The sequence below is a fragment of the Fundulus heteroclitus genome, chromosome 22, assembly GCF_011125445.2.
Source record: "Fundulus heteroclitus isolate FHET01 chromosome 22, MU-UCD_Fhet_4.1, whole genome shotgun sequence".
In the NCBI taxonomy this organism is placed as follows: domain Eukaryota; kingdom Metazoa; phylum Chordata; class Actinopteri; order Cyprinodontiformes; family Fundulidae; genus Fundulus; species Fundulus heteroclitus.
This window is the reverse complement of record NC_046382.1, coordinates 36,922,198-36,941,315: the sequence shown is the minus strand read 5'-3', so window position 1 is coordinate 36,941,315 and position 19,118 is coordinate 36,922,198. Positions and strand designations below refer to the sequence as shown.

The window sequence follows — 19,118 nt, the reverse complement described above, 5'->3', positions numbered from 1 at the left end:
TTCTCATTCAGCTGTCTCTGTACATCCTTCATCTTTGGCATTAGTTTGTTTCGGTGTCTTCTCACCACCCTTATCTCGCTCCATATTATTTATAGGAGTTTCTTTCCTGGACATGCTTAAACCAAATGGCCAACTTTTCCACAACCAAAACATAATAAAGTGCCTGAAGTCACATAAATGGCATAATCAAAGTCTTCCACTCATGCATTAAACACCACACTAAGGTCTTCATCCTTTCTATTCAGAATCATAAGTACCTGTCTTTTATTAGAAACAACATGCTTCAATAGTAGTGACTTGCAACCAGATGGCAACTCCTCCACTTCCCCCACGTTTTTAATCTTCCTTGAACAGATTTCAAGGGCAGCGCCCTGTGGGCAAAAAGCCCGGGGCAGTTTGGAGGAATGCGCCTAACGGCTGCGCTGATGTAGCAGCGGCCGACTGGCTGCGTTCCTTGGCAACACAATGCCTCAGTCAATCGTTCCCCCAAAATGTTTGTTAAGTGTATGTGATGGACGGTTGTACTGGAACTGAATTTTCGAATGCCACGCAAATTGTAGTTGACAATAAAATTGATTGATTGATTGATTGATTGATTGATTGATTGATTGATTGATTGATTGATTGATTGATTGATTGATAAAACCCACAACTTCCCCTACTGCCAAACTACACTCCTCTACTGTAGTGCTAGGACAACTAGGAATGATCTTCAAACCATGTTGCCTTGATAGTTTGGTGAAATTGCCTGTATCTCGAATCCACTATTTTTATTTCCTGAGGCGCTTTTGTCGTCCAAGCTGAAGGATGTCGAAGCCACAAGTGAATAAGTCAAAATGTTCAGCTGTTCATTACACTGTTACCCAGTATTCTACAAAAAAAATGGCCGAACGGGGTGGAGTGAAAACGCTTTTGTTCTGCACAGAATTTAAGTTCATTAATTTAAAAATATTTAGCATTTTTATATATTTAAATAATTTGTATTATTGCTGCCATGTTGAAAAAAAAACAACTGCCATACTCCTTGGCTGTATGTATCATGTATTTTTCAGTATTTAGCCTTTCATGTGTTTTTAGTTTGTATCCTGTCTCTATGTTTCCTCCCTGTCCATTATTGTCGCTCTCCCTCAGCTCTCTAACTTACTTTATCTCCCTCACCTGTATAATCATTGGCCGTTGATTTACTCCACCTGGTCCTCATGCCATCTCTCTCTCTCTCCTTCTCTCTCTCTCTCCTCCCAGTATTTATTGCATTTTTATTTTATTTATTTATTAAACAGGGAGAATGTACATTATTTAACATTGCTGTAAATGCACCAAAATTAGCCAGTGAGATATTTTTCATCCGTTGTCCCTGGAAAGATGGAAACATGCTTCACCAAAAACTTACAATCTTTAAACAGTTGTGTTCATGATCATGTCACCGGTTCCTCCTGTTTGCGTCCTCTGGTTTGCTTCCAGGCTGTTTGTGCACCAGGTTGGTTGCATCCGAAAACGTCTTTTTGGGTAAGGACTCTTCATTCAGAGCAGAAATGCGTCAGCGGTCACCATGATGACTGATGACTGATGTCTGAATAGTGCAGTGAGTAAAGAAGGAGGCAGGAAAAGGAGCCTGTATGCTTCTTCTCGTAGCTCCTTTAACATAGAAACCTTGCCATGTCCCTTACTGCCGCTAAAGACCTATAAGGAATCTCACAATCCTTTGCACGACACGACTTATAAGCACAGACCACCTCACAGCAATTAAGGACAATGTCCAGGGAGAAGGCAACGCACATTTTGTAGTTCTTGTTCAGAAGGCTGTTGACCCAGATTTGACTAGGGTACACTAGAATAGCGTTGCTTAACATTTAATCCTTGGAAAAAAGCAAGATATTAGAAAACTATTCAAAAGTTATGTTACAAGCTACAAATTGCTGCTAAATAATAGATGAACTTCCTTCCGCCAATTAGTTCAAAAGTGAAAAGTAACTGGTCATTCATAAAGAGTGTCCCACTGTTTCTTTAGATTGAGCCGTCTTTCTTTTCAGAGAGGAACGCCTGCCTTCGGTGCCCTTTGAGAAAATTGTTTGTGCACATCATATATGTGTGTGAGGAAAGAGGAGAAAGAAAGAGCTTGGTAAAAGCCAATGTCATGGCATTTTTGATCTAAATGTCAGCTGGTCTAATTGGCAACTTTAATAATTCACATAAATCCCTACCCTGCAGTGAGCCTCCTCCATTTTGAACTGCCTTAAATATTCACTTGCTAAAACCAAAAAAATTCTGGCTGTGGTCTGATATATGTCTTTGATTTAAATGCATTAACTTTTGCCTTTGTGAATATATATATATATATATATATATATATATATATATATATATATATATATATATATATACAGTGTGTGTGTGTGTGTGTGTGTTTGTGTGTGTGTGTGTGTGTGTGTGTGTGTGTGTATTCACAAAGGCAAATATATATAAATATATATGTATATATATATATTTTCAAAGAGCATTCACTTTAGAGCTTTTTGAAATGATAGCTGATTCTGTGAATTATTTTATTATTCAAAAAAGTGTGTTTTTGCGTTTCTATGTTTGAATTAAGGCTTACATAACATTTAAATTCATGTTCAATTAGACAGTTCACCTGCTAAATTTAGGCAGGAACTGAGAAACTCTTGCCTTAATATTTTTTTTTTTTTTTTTAGTTCTCGCTACATGCTTACTCTATTGGGTTTTTTGTTTTTAATTCTGGCACTACTGGTTTAGTTTTAAAATCTTTAAAACATTTACAGAAATTGCAGAACATGGCATGATGCAGAAGGCTGATGGTGCTGTGGGCTGAAAGGTGCAGGGCTTACAGCTGGTTTTATAGTGGAAGAGCGAGCAACTCTAGAAATAAAGATGTATGAATAGAGTAAAAACAAGACATTAATGCAAGCTCTAAAAAAGATAGGAAGCATGTACAAGTCTATCTAAAATCAAGAAAAGGTATCCAAGATCTAAAGGTGGCAATAAGATTAATAAAGTGATTCAAAGAAAAACAACAGCCAATAAACAAGATCAGATCTAGCAGACTCAGAACTTGGTAGAATTAGTCTGATTGAGGCTCTCTCAGAAGTCATGATTCTATTAATCACAGGGCCATTGAATGGTTGAGTAAAGAAGCCGAGTTTTATCTATTTTTTTCTTTAGTTCGTTTTAGTTGGGGTTTGCCTTGTGATGTACTGCCAACTTATTGTCAGCTCGCTTTGCTCAAAAACAGAGACACCGGTGTCCACAAAGTTTTTTTTTTCCCTGTAAACAATGTACTTCTGTGTGTTCATAACCCTTTGTTAGTGGTGCAACCGAGCTCTATGGGTTCATCACCAGTACCACAGGAGGTGGAGGGGGACTGGACTTGTAGGTCGCTGTACGGCTTAGTGGGGCTGTTTTATTTTTTTCCAGCACTTTCTGTACAAAACACCGGCCAGCTTATTGACTACCCTTTGGTAATCCTCAAGGGACATTCAACCAGGATGTCTAGGATAGGAAAATGTTTTTACACAACAATGATGAAACCAATTTTTATTTATGCTTTTCAATTAAAAAGACAATATATGACATTATTGCTATTATTGGTGTTATGACAAGTCTGGGAAAAGTTAAGTTGTGGGCTTCCAGATGTGTTGCGACACATCTGGGCTTCCAGCCTGTGGATGTGTTTTCGTCGTCGCTCTGTTACGAGCGACGACGAAAACACAACCACAAGCCAAGCTACTCTTGCTGCTGCAGGTAAAAGCTCGTTAGCTCAGCAAAGAAATACTCTGTAATTCCGATAAAACTTGCTCGATAGCCACGCTAACGCTAGTTTCATCGGCTGAAGCCGCCATGTTATTTAGACTGAACTGTCGCGCTTCTCGTTGCATCACACCTCAACCCGCCTCAAAGCCAACGCTGATTGGACGTTCGTTTGGTGAACGGCTCCAAATTTTCTTTAACGGAAAGTAGCCAGACTGATCTGCGAGTGAAACCTTGAAAGCTCGCAAGATCAGGATGGTCTCACGAGGCTACTGATTTTTACCTATGTTAGCGAGATATGGATCAGAACCAAAAGAACTGCAGATAAAAGTGATTAAAATGAGCTTGCTCTATTGGATAACTGGCCTTTGCCTGAGAAATAGGGTGAAGCACTCCATCTTCAGCGAGAAACTGTCACACCTCCACAACAAGACGAGTCAGTTGAGGTGGTTCATGCATCTGACAACCTCCCTTTAGAGGTTTTCCAATCAAATCCCACTGAAAGGAACCAAATATTTTTATGACATGCTTGCCCTCATCCACACCCCTCAAAATATTGCATGTTTGTTAGTTGTATATGTTGTTGCTTATTCATATTAGTTTTCTGTTAAAAAGAAAATGTGGACAAGCACATTTAGCTTCACCCTCTTACACACAGCCAATGTTCTCTGACGTTTCAGCAGACTCAGCAATGTGAAGAAGTGCACCATATGGATCTCGATTCATGCTGATTGTTCAACATTGCACAGTTCTTTGCACATTCATCACACTGAATTTGAGGAGTGAGGTCTCTGTTAAGGTTGTGATCTGGGGATTAGGCCGGAGCTCTTTTTATGTTCTTGAGGTTATCTTTGCAACATGAACAAATGCATCATCGTGCAGGACTAATAGATCATCTGTGAGAGGATGCACCTGGTAGCACCAGGGTTTAGTGTTGTTGGGAAAGACTACCTTGGCCCAAGCAGTTTCAGCTTCATTGGGAATCATGTTTAATTCCTTTGATAGAAAATACTTAATTCACAAAGTTTTACTCACCTTACGTCAACTGTATTTTCAAAAACACTTGAGCAACAGTTACCTCTATTTGAAACAGAGGAGAAGAAAAGAAACAGAAAGGGAAGTTAGCGAAGTACGTCAATGATCTGGCAAGGAACCAGAGCATTCTGGACCGCCTGTGTGAGAGTTTTTGGCCTGGATGAGTGGAAAGCATCCAGTATGTAAACATATGCATATATACATAGAAACCACACCATTTGTTTATCACAGACCTGGCAAGTTGTTGTTTGTGATGCTGTAAGCGCTGTGCAGTCATGTGATCTTCCTGCAGTGTGTGTGTGTGTGTGTGTGTGTGTGTGTGTGTGTGTGTGTGTGTGTGTGTGTGTGTGTGTGTGTGTGTGTGTGTGTGTGTGTGTTGGTGCTTCAGTGAACGGGACACAGATGGTGGAGGAAATCTCTGAGAACTCAGATCAACAGCTTACCTACTGAGACTGTGAACATTAACGCTTCCAACACAAACACACACGGTCACCTGCGCTCATAGAGATCACTGATACACACACACACACTTCCTCTCGCTCTCTGTCACCACAATCTGACTCACACTCATGGATCAGTATCTCACCTGTGGAGACTGAAAGCTTCTGCTTCCTCTTAGGGAGAAGCTGGGCGTATATGTGCGTGTGTGTTTGCCTGTGTGACACACACTGTCATTTGTGTGGAATTTTCTTAAAATAACACTTCATGTGCTTTTTTACTTTTGCATGAGCCTAAAAATAGTGCGGGCTCTCTGAGCTCCACTAAGTCAGAACAAAAAAATGCTGAGCATAGCTGAGGAAAAAGCCTTTAATGCTGTTTCCAGTCACCATCTACAAGAAAAGTGGAACAATTGGATGCATTCTGTAACTTTGCTTAAAATTGTCGCTATATTCAACATGCTGCTCAGGTGATTTAAGTTTTTTTTAGTAAGCAGTTAAAATCTAAGTTTAATAAACTCTCTATTTGACTGTTCTTGCACAATTTTAGTCCATGATTCAGGGTTATTTCTGTTTGAAGTTTCCTTGTTCTCCCAGTGGGTTCTCTCTATGTACTTTCTTCCTGAGGTTCAGAGGCCAATATAGAGCACTCATTCTTTGTCTTATCTGTCTCTATATTGGCCATCCATCATAATGGGCAATGTAAGATCCATAACAATTAAAGTTGAGGAGCTTTCATGGCTAATAAGATATCACAGCTTGTATAGAGAGGCCAGTTTACTTTTCCTAACCAAGACCTGGCTAACAGAACAAATCGGACTCCAGTGTTAACATCGACAGCGTCCATCAGATCAGAGCCGACAGAATAAGGGACAGCGGTGAGAAGCAAGGAGGGATTTTGGCCGTGTTTATTAATAACAGATAGTACAGATCAAGACATGTTACAATTAAAGAGAGACTTTGCACTAAGGATATCAAACTGCTAGCTACTGGACTTTCTTATATGCTGCCCAGAGAGTTTTCACACATGATCACGAGGGCAGCATATGTCCCCGCATCCACAAACAACGAGGCAGCCTGTGACGTCATCCACATCGTTGTGAGCAAAATGCAAACAACACATCCCCATGCTATTTCCCTAATCTCAGGGGACTTTAACTATGTACCCTTGTCCTCCTCCCTCCCCACCTTTAAACAGTATGTTGCAAAAACTGGGGACACTAAAATACTGGACTTAGTGTATATAAATTGTAAAGAGGCATATCGTTCTTCATCCGTCCGTTCCCTGGGTTCATTCGACCACAACTTGGTTCACCCCCAGCCTGTGTACAAACCCCTGTAGTGAACCAGTAACACGCACAGTGACAAAATGGTCAGAGGAGGTTGAAAAAGTCCTGAGAGACTGCTTCAGCTACACTGTGCGGGGTGAGCTTTGTGATCCCCATCGGAGGACATGGATGAAATACTAGAATGCATCACAGATTATGTCAACTTCTATGTGGACTCTGCTGTACCACTTTTGAAGGCTAGCTGCTTCTCTAACAGCAAGCCCTAGATAAGCCCTGAGATAAAATATTTGCTGAGGGAGAAGAAAATGGCTTTCATGTCAGAAAATAAAGAAGAACTGAGAGATGTCCAGTAAAGGCTAAGAAGGAAGATCAGAGATGAGTAAAATAACTACAGGAAGGAAATGGAGGAGCAACTGCAGGACAACAACATCATTGATGTTTGGAAAATACAGAATGCCCAAGGCTTAGGTGATTTGAGATGGGTGAATAAGCTGAATCAGCACTTTCTGAGGTTTGACCAGCCTGTCGTCTCCAACTCAGTCTAACATGCTGCAAACACCCTCATCCTGGATGACTGCCTGTTCTTTTAACGCTATCATCCACCCCCTCTGCTTCAGATGACTCCATGAGTGCCCCCCCTCTCCATCACCATCCTGGCCTTCTCAACACTGCAAGAGAGAAACATTTGAATCATCTTGTTACTGAAAAGTGCTAATAAACTTGCCTTGCCTTGCCATTTTATAAAAGACCAAAGTGAGGAAGGTTGCAGGTCCAGATGGCATCAGCTCCTAAGGTGTTGTGCGGAAGTGCTGTGTGGCATCATGGGGCACATCTACAACATCAGTCTGAACCTGGGGAGACTACCACAGCTGTGGTAAACCTCCTGTGTGGTACCAGTGCCAAATACCACACACCCCAGACCCCAACAGCTACAGGCCATTAGCACTAACATCACACCTGATTGAGACCCTCGAGAGGCTGATCCTCAACCTTCTTTGCCCCCTGGTGAAGTCTTCACTGGATACACAGCAGTTTGCCTACCAGCCTGGCATCGGGGTGGATGATGCCACCATCTACCGGCTGCACCGGATTGTGGTCCAACATGAGTTTTAAAATATGACTACCTCACAAGTCTATGTTAATTCAAGCCCCAATCTGAATTAATTACATTTTATGTGCTACCTTTTAAGTCTGTGTTGACAATGGATAGACACCCCACTGTGAAACTGGTGTCCTTTAAATACTGATGTCAGCTCCTTGTTCCCCAGAAGAGCTACAGACTCTCTTCTGTGACCGTTCTCCTTGCGCATGTTTTGATAAAACTTTGAGTTTCAGTGTTCTCATCCATTTGGGTAGTTCTAACACGTCTATCCTTTGTGGGGTCATGAGGGGTGCTGGTGCCTATCACCAGCTGTCAATGGGCAAGAGGCGGGGTACACCCTGGACAGGTTCAGTTCAATTAAATTTAATTTAAATAGTGCCAATTCATGAAGCATGTCATCTCAAGGCACTTTACAAAGTCAAATTCAATCAGATTATACAGATTGGGTCAACTGGGGGAACAGTAGGACTCAGTAGAGTGAGAAAAATAGGCCCTGATGTCCTCCAGTAGCCTAAGCCTATAGCAGCATAACTGCTGCAACAGGTCACCTGCCTATCACAGGGATAGTCTTTATTTCGCACAGAATTATTTTTTTCCATGACACCTATCCCAGATGTAATGTAAAATATTGGACTTTCAGCGTATAATGGTCAGAGGCGTAATATGTGATCGAAGAAAGGAGTTACACAAATAAAGATTGCTTTAATTGTGTAACTCCAGTTGCACATATCCACCAGTCCAAATTCTATTTAACAGGCCACACATGATAAGAGAATGTGCAAATATATAAGGGCTTAAAATTCATTATTTGTTGATAGGTGTTGACAGAGACAGACGAGAGAGTGTGCTGTGGGAGCTGAAGGTCTCATAAGTCCTGAGAGGCCAAAGACACTGAGGATAACAATGTGTTTACACCTCATCTTAGCTGCTGCACACTTTCCACTAGCTTCAATTCTCACCTCAATGTGGCCAATTTGCACAAGTTCAGGTTTCAAAAAGCTAATTAATCCTCACAAAACACTGACTGAAAGCATCTATATCTACTAACATTTAGTTTTGTTTGCATTTCTGTACAGTATAAAAGTGAGTAACTTTGTGCTTTGTTCACCTCCATGATTTTATGGAACCAATTTAAGAGACATGAGGAAAAAATTCAACAGTAAACTTAAATTACCATTTTTAAACTATTACTGACAGAGGGTGGGGTGCCACTATGTATTAGCAGGCCTTATTTGTTAAAGTAGACAGTGTCTGTTTGCTGATTACAGTGTTTAATTGCCTAAGTTACAAAGATGGATTCAAATTGACCCCTTTGGATTTTCTGTCCCTAGGAGCGTAGAGCTCAGTCCTGCTCCAGTGAATACAGCTTAGATTATGTGCCTTGTAGTACACAACACAGTACGTCAGAACTTCCAGTCTTCTTGGGGACAAAAGCTGGTTCTAATAAAGAAACTTCATTATGGAGCACTAGGTTTGACAATCCTATTACATCTGACCTGCTTATAGTTTACAGAGATGCACCGATCAGAGTTAGATGGTCTATTTCTGATCTGACCATGACATTTGCTTTCTATCCTTCCTGTTATGAGTGGCCATTACTATTTATAGTAGAAGCAGAAGGGATGTAATATTGTGTCTAAAGGAGCTCTCAAAACTCCATTAAACTTGATTTTATTATTATTTTGTAACAATGACAACATAGTAATGGATTGGACATTTTAAACTGTCTTTAGAATCTGAGACTAACCTCTAGCACTTTTTTTAGCATCACTCCCTCTCGCAGCCTGAATAAACCACACACTACTCACCCCCCCCAACACACACACACACACACACACACACACATCCGTGTTTACCTTACATAGTGAGGACATTGCCATGACTTTGGGCTTTTGGCCTTTTCTATGGGCTAATCCTGACCCTTGCCCTAACCCTAACCATTCCCAGTGCATACTTAAACCTAACCTTAACTTAAACTTAATTAACACCTTAGTCCTAAACCTTACCGTTAGCAAAAACAAAGTGAGGACCAGCTAAATGGCCTCCCTTTGGTACAAACAGTTCTCACTCTGAGGGTGAAATCGGAAAAATGGTCCTCACTCTGATGCCTAAACAGGAGCACACACACACACACACACACACACACAAATTTAATTTAATTCTTCTCACCTTTAATCCATTGTATAATATCTGTTTAACTCTATAGGCTTTCATGTTAATGTTAACTCTAGAACTGCTACTGGGGAAAACATTGTCCACGCGTTTTTCATTCTTCTATGCTTCCAACAGATGCGTCATTTGCAGGCTGCTGCTAAATTTACAGAAACATTTGAATCAGGGATTATTGCTGCAGAGGTCATCTTAAATATGCAAGGCACCGGATCTGAAGGTGTGTGGCTGGAAACGGGTCGGGCTGGATTTCATTTTAGAACATGTCCTTTTCACCTCTCTAAAGACATACAAGATCTGGCAAAACAAGAAAAAGAGAGCTTGGTTAAATTTTACATACGATATTAACATTTAAGTGCTGAAACTGCATTTTAGAGGTTTTCTGTGTGATTCTCATAGATTTACATAACGAACTCTGGTCCTCTGGATAGTTTTGTGATACAATTATCTAAATGCTACTGTGATCAGTTTAATGTTCAAGCTTCTGTTGATGAAATGCTCTAGCCAATCCCTGAATCCTTAAAACAATTGTTTTAGCTAATCAGAAATTTAAATGTGTTTCTGTATCCTCTCTTTATGAGGTTTTACACTGTTTAGTTTTCATTAAGATTCAGTTAGAAGATCTTTGTTTTTTTTCGACTTTAAAGTGAAACCTGGCATTTCCCTTTAACTTTTTTGGAATTTTATATCATCGCTCAACAATGAGTGCTGGGTTTTAAAAGGGAAAGACAAGCATACATGTTTTTTTTTAAAACTGCTCACAAAGAAAAGTCTGAAAAGTGTGGCATGTGTTTTTAAATTAGCTTTCTATAGTCAAGACATGGAAGAGCCACCTTCTCCTGCTATTACACACGTGGTGGTTTTGTGCTCTAAAACATAGATATATAACAGCTCTAACTCAGCCAGTTGGGATGGAGGACATCTGTAAACATCAATTTTCAAGTATTCCCACTTATATAGATTTAAGTTTGCTCTTTGACTAGGCCATACCTACACAGAATATGGTTTAATCTAAACCATTTCATTTTAACTCCAGGAGAACCTCCACCCAGTCTCAAGTCTTTTGCAACAGATTTCTTATTGAATTGCCCAGGATTTACCATTTATTTTCCCAACAACTCAACTGTACGGCATTAGTTTTCCACCACACACCGAAGCGCCTTCTTCCACCTGCGTATTACGTCACTTATGTATCCCTCTCTGTGTTGCTCTATCAAATAAAATCCCAAATAAAATACATTGACGTTTGTGCTTGTGTGTGACAAAATATGGTTATGAATATCTTTACGAGGCACTGCAAATTAATTCCTTCGTTTTACTTCCACCCTCCACATTTCTATTAATTCACTCTCTGCCTTCTTCTCTACAGTTATGATGAGTGCGTTGGACCAGATTCGACTCAGATCTACATACCAACTGATGACCCACCTCCCTACTCCCTACTGGACCCCTGTCAGAGCCCGGCCGAGCCGGAGGAGCAGCCCACACACTCCGGTCCAGATGCTTCTCAGTACTGCGAAGAGACTCCCTGGACCTCCTCCTCCTCCTCCACCCACTATTCCCGGGGACTACATGAGCTGGAGCAGCAGCACGTTGCATCTATTTCCTTCCCACTGGAGGCAGCGCCACCTTACGAGGCGGTGCTGGCAGAGCAGGGACAGCCCCTCCCTCTCATGCCATGTGACCTTAATAAACACCATTCGGAGAGGGACTATGGTGAAAACTCCCAGCAGCTCCCGGCCAACCAGATCTCCTAAGACCGTTAATTTGTTTTCCTCACCTGAGCTCTCAGCTGTCCCCTGGTTATTAAAACTAACACTTTGTTAGGAGCAGCTGTGGCCCATACAGTGGAAAGCAACACCGTGGGAACAGCTTCCACACAGTTGCAATCAGATGATCGGGCTCAGAAGCGGCAGTGGACCACAGTGCTGCTGTGGCAGTTTTGAAAAGAGAAAAAGCACTGCTTTCTACTTGGAGGTCTTTTCCCTAATGAACAGGTGGCTCATCTGAAAATGATTCTCCGCTGAATGAAGACTCCCTTGTTAAACTACATTGCCCACTTTTCCCCCCGTTTTTTTCTGTGATTTAGGATGTCAGACTATTTAGTTTAGATGATAGACAAGCACACTGAGTACAATCTTCCAGGTTTCTTTACATTTACGCTAGTATTATGTTAAATTACAAACACAGCGCGGAGCTGCGGTGTTTATAGTGTGTAGGCATTAAAGCGGAGTGCTGTTCAGCAATGGCGGATCTTACGTGCATAGAGCCCTTTCTTTCGGGGCACCCCCTCCCCATGCAGATCCACACCCACCAACAAATCCCAAAGTTTCTACATATGTTAGTCTTCTGTGTTATAGAAATGATTTTAATTATAAGTTAAAAATAAATTTATAGTCATATCTATATGAATGCGATATAGACATCAATATGTATAAATATGTACTTTACATTGCCAAAAGTATTTGTTATCCTGCCTTCACAAACATACAAACTTGAACAACGTCACATTCTTTATCCATTGGGTTTAACATGTTTTGTTAGCCGACCCTTCAGCTCTTCTGTGCGCAAGATTTAAAACTGTGTAAATGTGGATGTTTGACGACATTTGTAGAGTAAGACAATAATGTTGCAAGAGAAGCTCCAGGTCACTGTCTCTGCTCTAATTTCACCCAAAGGGGGGTTCTTTCAGGTTGAGCTCTGGACAAAGTAAAGTTCTTCCATCAAGTTCACTCATCTGTGTCTTTACAAACCTTAATTGTTGGAACAGGAAGGTATCATCCCCAAACTGTTTCCATAAATCAGGGTGCATCAAACATGTCTCCTACTTCACACCACTGTAACCACTGCTTTGCTTTGAACATGATGATGTTAGGCTTAGATCCAGCTGCTCAGCTTTGGAAACCGATACTGCGCTTGAGCCAATCTGACGGCCATATGATGTTTGAAGGTCTGCAGCTACTGACCCTGCAGACAGTTGCCAATCTCTGCGCACTATGCTCATGATTTTATGTTGACTAGCACACAGTAGCTGAGTTGTTGTCATCCCTACTCACGTCCAGTTCATTATAATGGCTCTAATACCCGAGTGTGGAGTATTTAGTTGCAGGCAAATTTGGTTGCATCCTACAATGGATGCAACCATTCGGGGATACACTGAGCTCCTGAGAGTGACACTTTCTATTAACAGATGTTTGTAGAACAGATGTTTGTAGAAACAATCTGCATGCCTAGGTGCTTTCATTAGGATGGGTAACTGTACTTTTGGCAATATATTGTATAAAGATATACATGTACACAAAGATATAAAGAATTCAAACTGGCTAAATCTCCACTCACTAAGCCTCAAGCTATGTTTTACTTCAGATTTACCAATTTCAAGTATTTTAGATTTTGAACTAGAGATGAACACAAGCAGGCCGGATTACCCCCCCCCCCCCCCAAAAAAAAAATTTAAATAAAAAATAAAAATAGAGTAATAGCCCAAATTGGAATCAGATTCCGACTTTCATGTCATAAGCCACTTCCAGTGACATTAAAGAACCAAGATTTTCTTACATTGTCTGACTGACCTGGGCAGTGACCCATGTCCCGCTCATCAAAAACCGCTATTGCTGTTCAGTAGCTTATTGTGTGGTTGTAGTAACCTAATAAGTAAAACTAAAGATTTTGTCGTAAAATAGTTGTGACCGCTATGGCTGGAAAATATAAAAAGCTAAGTGGACTTGAGGGAGGAACTAACAAATCACCATTCTTCCTGTATGTTACATGAAGCTTTCAGTACAGCAGTATAATAACGTTCTGTGATAATGTTGAATGTTATCTGCAACTGAGCAAAGGCTCTGCTAGCTCTGTTTTTGTCATAAATCTTCCTATTAAGGGCTCTGGTTTTAATATAAATATAAAACTGGAACCAAGCAGCGACATGTAGCTTGGAGCCTTCCCCCTCGTGAGGCTGGCCTCATGCAATGGAGACTTTAACACACAAAACTGTAGACTCAAACATACTGTTCCTCCAGAAATAGAGACTTCCACTCAGTGAATGAAATAGTTGTAAAGTGGAAGGAAAATTATATCTTTATGTTTTCTTAAACTTTTACAAATACAAATCTGAAAAGTGTGGAGTACAATATGTTTTCAGCACCCTTTCCACAAAGCCACCTAAATAAAATAAAGTTCAACCATTTTCACGCAGGAGACACCATTTAGTGTAATTCAACATTTTGTGAAGGCCTCAGAGTTTTTTTTATAGATTACATTAGCGAACAAACAGCATCATAAAGACCAAGAAACAGAAAGTTGTGAAATAGTTTAAAGTAGGGTTAGATTATAAAATGCACTGTTTAATCCATTATCAAAAAACAGCGACAGCAAACCTGCTACCACCATTCAATTCAATTGTGAGCAGGGGTGGTGGCAGCATCATGCTTTGGTGTTGCTTTTCTCAAGCAGAGACCAGGACGCTGGTCAGCACTAATGAGTAAACTGATGAGATCAAATACAGAGCAAAACACTGGAAGAAAACCTGTCGGAGGCTACAAAAGATTTAAGACATCTTCCAGCAGAACACCGACCCTTGTACATATTACAAGTGGCTCTATGGAATGGGTCAGATCAAAGCATAGTTACGTGTTAAAACTAATGTTTACAGTTGGTCTACATCCGGTCTGACTGGGCCTAAGTTAGAGGAATGGACAAAAACTTCTTCCCCCAGATGTGCAAAGCTGATGGAGCAATACCCCAAAACACTTGGACATGCAATTGCAGCAAAAGAGGGTTCTACAAGATATTGACTCCACATAACTTTTCAGTAGGGATGCACTAATATGAAAATTTGGGCCAATATAGATATCCAATATTGATTTTGATATTATGGCAGAAATCATTGTCACATGACCAAACAAACACGACATGGCCACCTCCTTCCGCAACACAAACACGAACAACATGGATATAAACATTAGTTATTAATATTGGCCTAGTTTACTTATGAGACCAATACCAATATGTTAAAAAAAACTACTAACAGTGACCAATACCAGTGTTAATGCCAATATGTCTTGCATCCTTGTTTTTCAGATTTAGATTTTTACAGAAAAATTTAAAAGCAAGTATGTTTTTCTTTCCACTTCACAATCATATTCTTGTATCCATACATCACATAAAATATTAATACCAACACATGGAAGTTTGAGGTGGTAATGTGAAAAAATCCAAGGGGTCTAAATAACAAATACATTTCAAAGGTAATTCCTTATTTCCTGACTAAAAAAGTTCAAAAAGAGAACAAAAAGCAACAATTATGCAAAAGTAATTTGACATTTATACTTAAACTGAGGTTAAACTCGCCTCTGGATCATTCCGTCTCAATTCAAAACAAAAACATTCAGATCATTTAAGACCATAGCAGAGACTTGTTATGCAGCTGCAATGTCTTTACGGAAATGGAGGGAAATGTGAGCGTGGTCGTATTTAATGCTGAAGAAGAGTTGACAAAGGTAAAATGAAGGAGAGCATGAAGTCAAATATGTTCAGTCTCAAAATAAATTTTTATTTATCCTAAATGAGCTCCACACACTTAGCATGGAGCTGATGGTGAGAAAGCTACCGTTAAACATTTAAGATTAAACATTTTAAATATTTTTATCTAAATCTCAGCCATAATACCTTTGTACCTGAATATCTAGCAACAATTCAGATAGCAGATTCACTACATCTACAAGCCCAACGACTGTCAAATTAAATCCCTCTTTTTTGTTTAAAATATCCATTCTTTACATGTACAGAAACAAAGAGGCTGTGTTATTGTGGAGGTAGTGTGGGGACTAAAAACCCCAGTTTTCCTGGAGACACTAAGACCTGTAGACACCATTTTATCACTGGTTATTGAAGCAGGAAGTCATTAGTCGACTGAGCTTTAATAACTTTATAAATGTTGTTTGTAACTTTTGAAATAGTTTGTTTTGTGTAATTAGCCTTTATATCTTGACTTGGAAAATGCTCATTGTTCTTGACATTTTATGTTTAAAGATGTGCCTAAAAGCTTCCTCCCACCCTCCCCCTGAACGTTGAATTTAGCACTGTAGCCATGCGTATTGTACAGATAGGAGTCTGGTGATTAGTGCTGTGATTTGGAAGCACACTTTATCCAATAAATCCCTTTTTAATACGTTTTCTGGGGGAAATCCTGGAGGAAAAATAATCAACATAAGTTTGTAAGAAAAATCAGAAGTTCCCAGCACAGTTTTGGCATTTTAGTCCTTTCAAAGTTTGTTAGATTAACTGTTATTTATTATAATGGTGCGTTCCTTTTGCCTCTGAGGTCAGAACTCACGTGTCGCAGATTACGTCATCTCCGCCTTTTTGCATCCGTCCGTCAGACAGTAGGAAAAAACACTGACGCTTGCAATGTTGTTAAAACAATAACAACAACAATACCAGAACAACGCTGTTCAAGGCGATATTTTGTGCAAATAAACAGAGCTGAAACATCCCGTCTGATGAACACTGAAAGGTAGCTTCTGGAATAAATGTTACATAAATAATAGAGAGCTGCTACAAACAGTTAAAGTACGTGGTTTTACTCAATGTTGCTGTGAGTATCAGCCATCAAAATGCCGATGTTGGGTACCATCCTGCCGACTTTCTAAATCGTAATACCTTACAGGCCGTTCCAGTTCAACTTTCCGACCCGGAGGTCGTGAATCCCGACTACCGAGGACAAATGGAACGCACTATAAGACTATGAAGCCAACCTTTTCTTTATTCCAGTTCCAGCATTTTTTCTTTCTCTCAGCTCATGTATAATGGCCAAAGGATCATTATAAAATGTCAGACCTTACCTATTTATCAGTAATAATTATGACATGACACCAGTTTCTCTGTTTAATATGTTCAGCAAGAACAAGTAAAGCATCTTGTTTAAAGGGGGCCTCTTATGCAAAAAATCATTGATCAATTACCAGTAATCAATCTATAAAAAAATAAAATAAAAATATACAGCCATTTTGGGCAATAGGTAAATGTTTTGTTGGTGTCTGGAAAATGAGCTGTTTCAAAAAACCTCCCAACAATTACGTCATAATCAGCATCCCCAGTCGAGCCCAGCCTCTCAACTAGCAACCCAAGCGGAGCTCCGGCTCCGCCCACCTTATCAGCTGGTTTTAGTGCCATATGCACTTTACAATGGCTGTTCAGCATGAACATGATTTGTCATTTAGCACAAGCTAACGCTAACAATATGCTACTGATAGCCCCGTGTCCATTTAGAAACTTAATATTCACAAACGGCTCACTGCATCCTTGCTAGTTGTGCAGGAGGCTTCGCTTCTTTTGCTTCTGGGTCATACTCAGGGTCAAAGATGTACTGTTGTACCATTGTGCATCTGTTTGCAGCCATTTTCACGTGTACAAAGTGTAAGCACTGAGTTGGGTGGCGGCTAGCTACAGCTTATTTGCATAAAAGTGACAGAGTCCTTAAACAGCTCATTCTGAAAGCAGCTCAAAATACATGAAACCGAGGAGAAATCTCATTATCTGAAAACGATTTTGTGCAAAAAATTTAATGAACATCTTTTTATAGCCCACTTACCTATCCTAAACATTTAAAAGAAAGACTAATAGGTCCTCTTTAAGCTGTAAACTATCTTATTATCACCACCAATCACAAGAGGGCGCTGTAGCGCTGGATCAGATAGATTTATCACTTTGCGCCATGTTGCTGTCTGTATGACAGGGGTGAATGTTTAAGTTAGAGCAGATTTAAAATGTAAAGCCTGTCTGAGCTGCCAGTATTATAACAGAACATTATTCTTTTGCCAACTAGAAGAAGGGTTTATCTGATGAGTGTTTGTCCATCTTTATGTTCGCTCTAGTTTGTTGGTGCATTCTCTGTAAGTAAATTGTATGTAAATTTGTTACATGTGCATCATCATGCCACATTTATCTTCCTCTTTCTTTTTTTTCTTTTTTTTTTGTCAACTACTACAATAACAACCTAAAATGTTGTTTCATTGGGTGTGCTGTAATGGTTTTGGTAAAGATTTCTTTTGTAGGAAAAAGGTAAATAAATTCTTAGTAAAGCTGAGTGGCTGCTTATTGGGGAAAACACATTAAGAAGTATATTTTATTTGACAGGATAGATAAAGTAGCAAGCAACACTTAGTAAGCTACAGTAAGCTTTTTTATTTTTCTCTAGTTCAGAGGATATCAAGACAATAAGCTGCTGCACCTTGATACCCAAGCAGTAAGGAGGACAAAAAAAGCTGCACACCAGTTTGCTTTCAGTCTCCACAGAAACCAGCTGCTGTAGTGGCTGATGGGTGCTGGTGATCTCCATGACTTGAACAGTCCCTTTCCCATTGTAAGGGCCTTTCAGCCAACACACAGGATTTTGAAAGCCCTGCACACGTTTCAGTACATTTTTACCCAAGTAATTTCAATTTCTCATCTCCACACTTTACTGGATAAAAGGTTGTGGTCACAGCATAGGAGATTACCCCTGGATTGTTGAGGGGCAGGGTCCAAGCAGATTGTTCAAACAGAAGCACAACGATGAAGAGAGCGGCAAAAACGTAAATATTAAAGTTTGGTATATTAAGCTTTCTGAGACACAAAACAAACTTTTTGATGTTTTTTTTTTTGAAAGAATCAAAATCATCCATTGTTTTTGTAGATGTCTCTTCCCACTGCGCTTACAGCAAGCTTGCCTGAGAGGCTCACCATACCCGGAGAGAACACCTGATTCCTGACAGATTGTTTTCAAACTCCACTTGGGTGTCATTAAAGAGTGGAAGTTAAACACATGTATAATTCAGTCAGATGATATCTAACAGTTAAAGCAGCAGCGTGTAAGTTTTGACCCAACTATAAGCTTAATTTGAGATACACAAAATTTGTTTTCTGGTCAATATACAGCATTTGGGGTGTATCAGTGCTCCGTGCGGGCTGCCCTTATCAAAAACTCATCTATGTGTAATCATTCAGCCTCTCTGTCTGTCCTGGCTGAGAGTTGCCTGCAGTGATGGTGACGGCGGAGTCCATGATGGCAGGACATCAGGGTGAAGAGGGTCACTGGGAGCTTTTGGGAAACTGCATCCAAACCTGGAACTGTGGCGTCTCCTCCTGCGTAACTGCCTGCATCAAACAATAAAAAAATAGGTTTACGCAACAAACCAGTCTTAGGCAAAGGTTTATTTTTTATGTACAAGGAAAAGTGAAAGTTGTTCGATCATTAAGAGGCACCGCATCAATGTGGTTATTTTTCTTAGTATGAATTTACATGGCAAAATTTTTTGGGGTTGTCAGACTTGATAAAGCGCT

At 40.0% G+C, this 19,118-nt stretch overlaps 1 protein-coding gene across 2 annotated transcripts in view; it reads left to right on the top strand.

Moving 5' to 3' along the window:
* Positions 1-17,883, top strand: part of bean1 (brain expressed, associated with NEDD4, 1) — a 57,392-nt gene extending 39,509 nt beyond the window's left edge. For both annotated transcript variants that reach the window (XM_036126495.1, XM_036126494.1), the window contains exon 5: positions 11,167-17,883. In XM_036126495.1, the coding sequence (XP_035982388.1) occupies positions 11,167-11,554 (388 nt within the window). In that variant the 3' untranslated portion in view covers positions 11,555-17,883. The remainder of the gene's footprint in view (positions 1-11,166) is intronic.
* Positions 17,884-19,118: the final 1,235 nt, after the last annotated feature.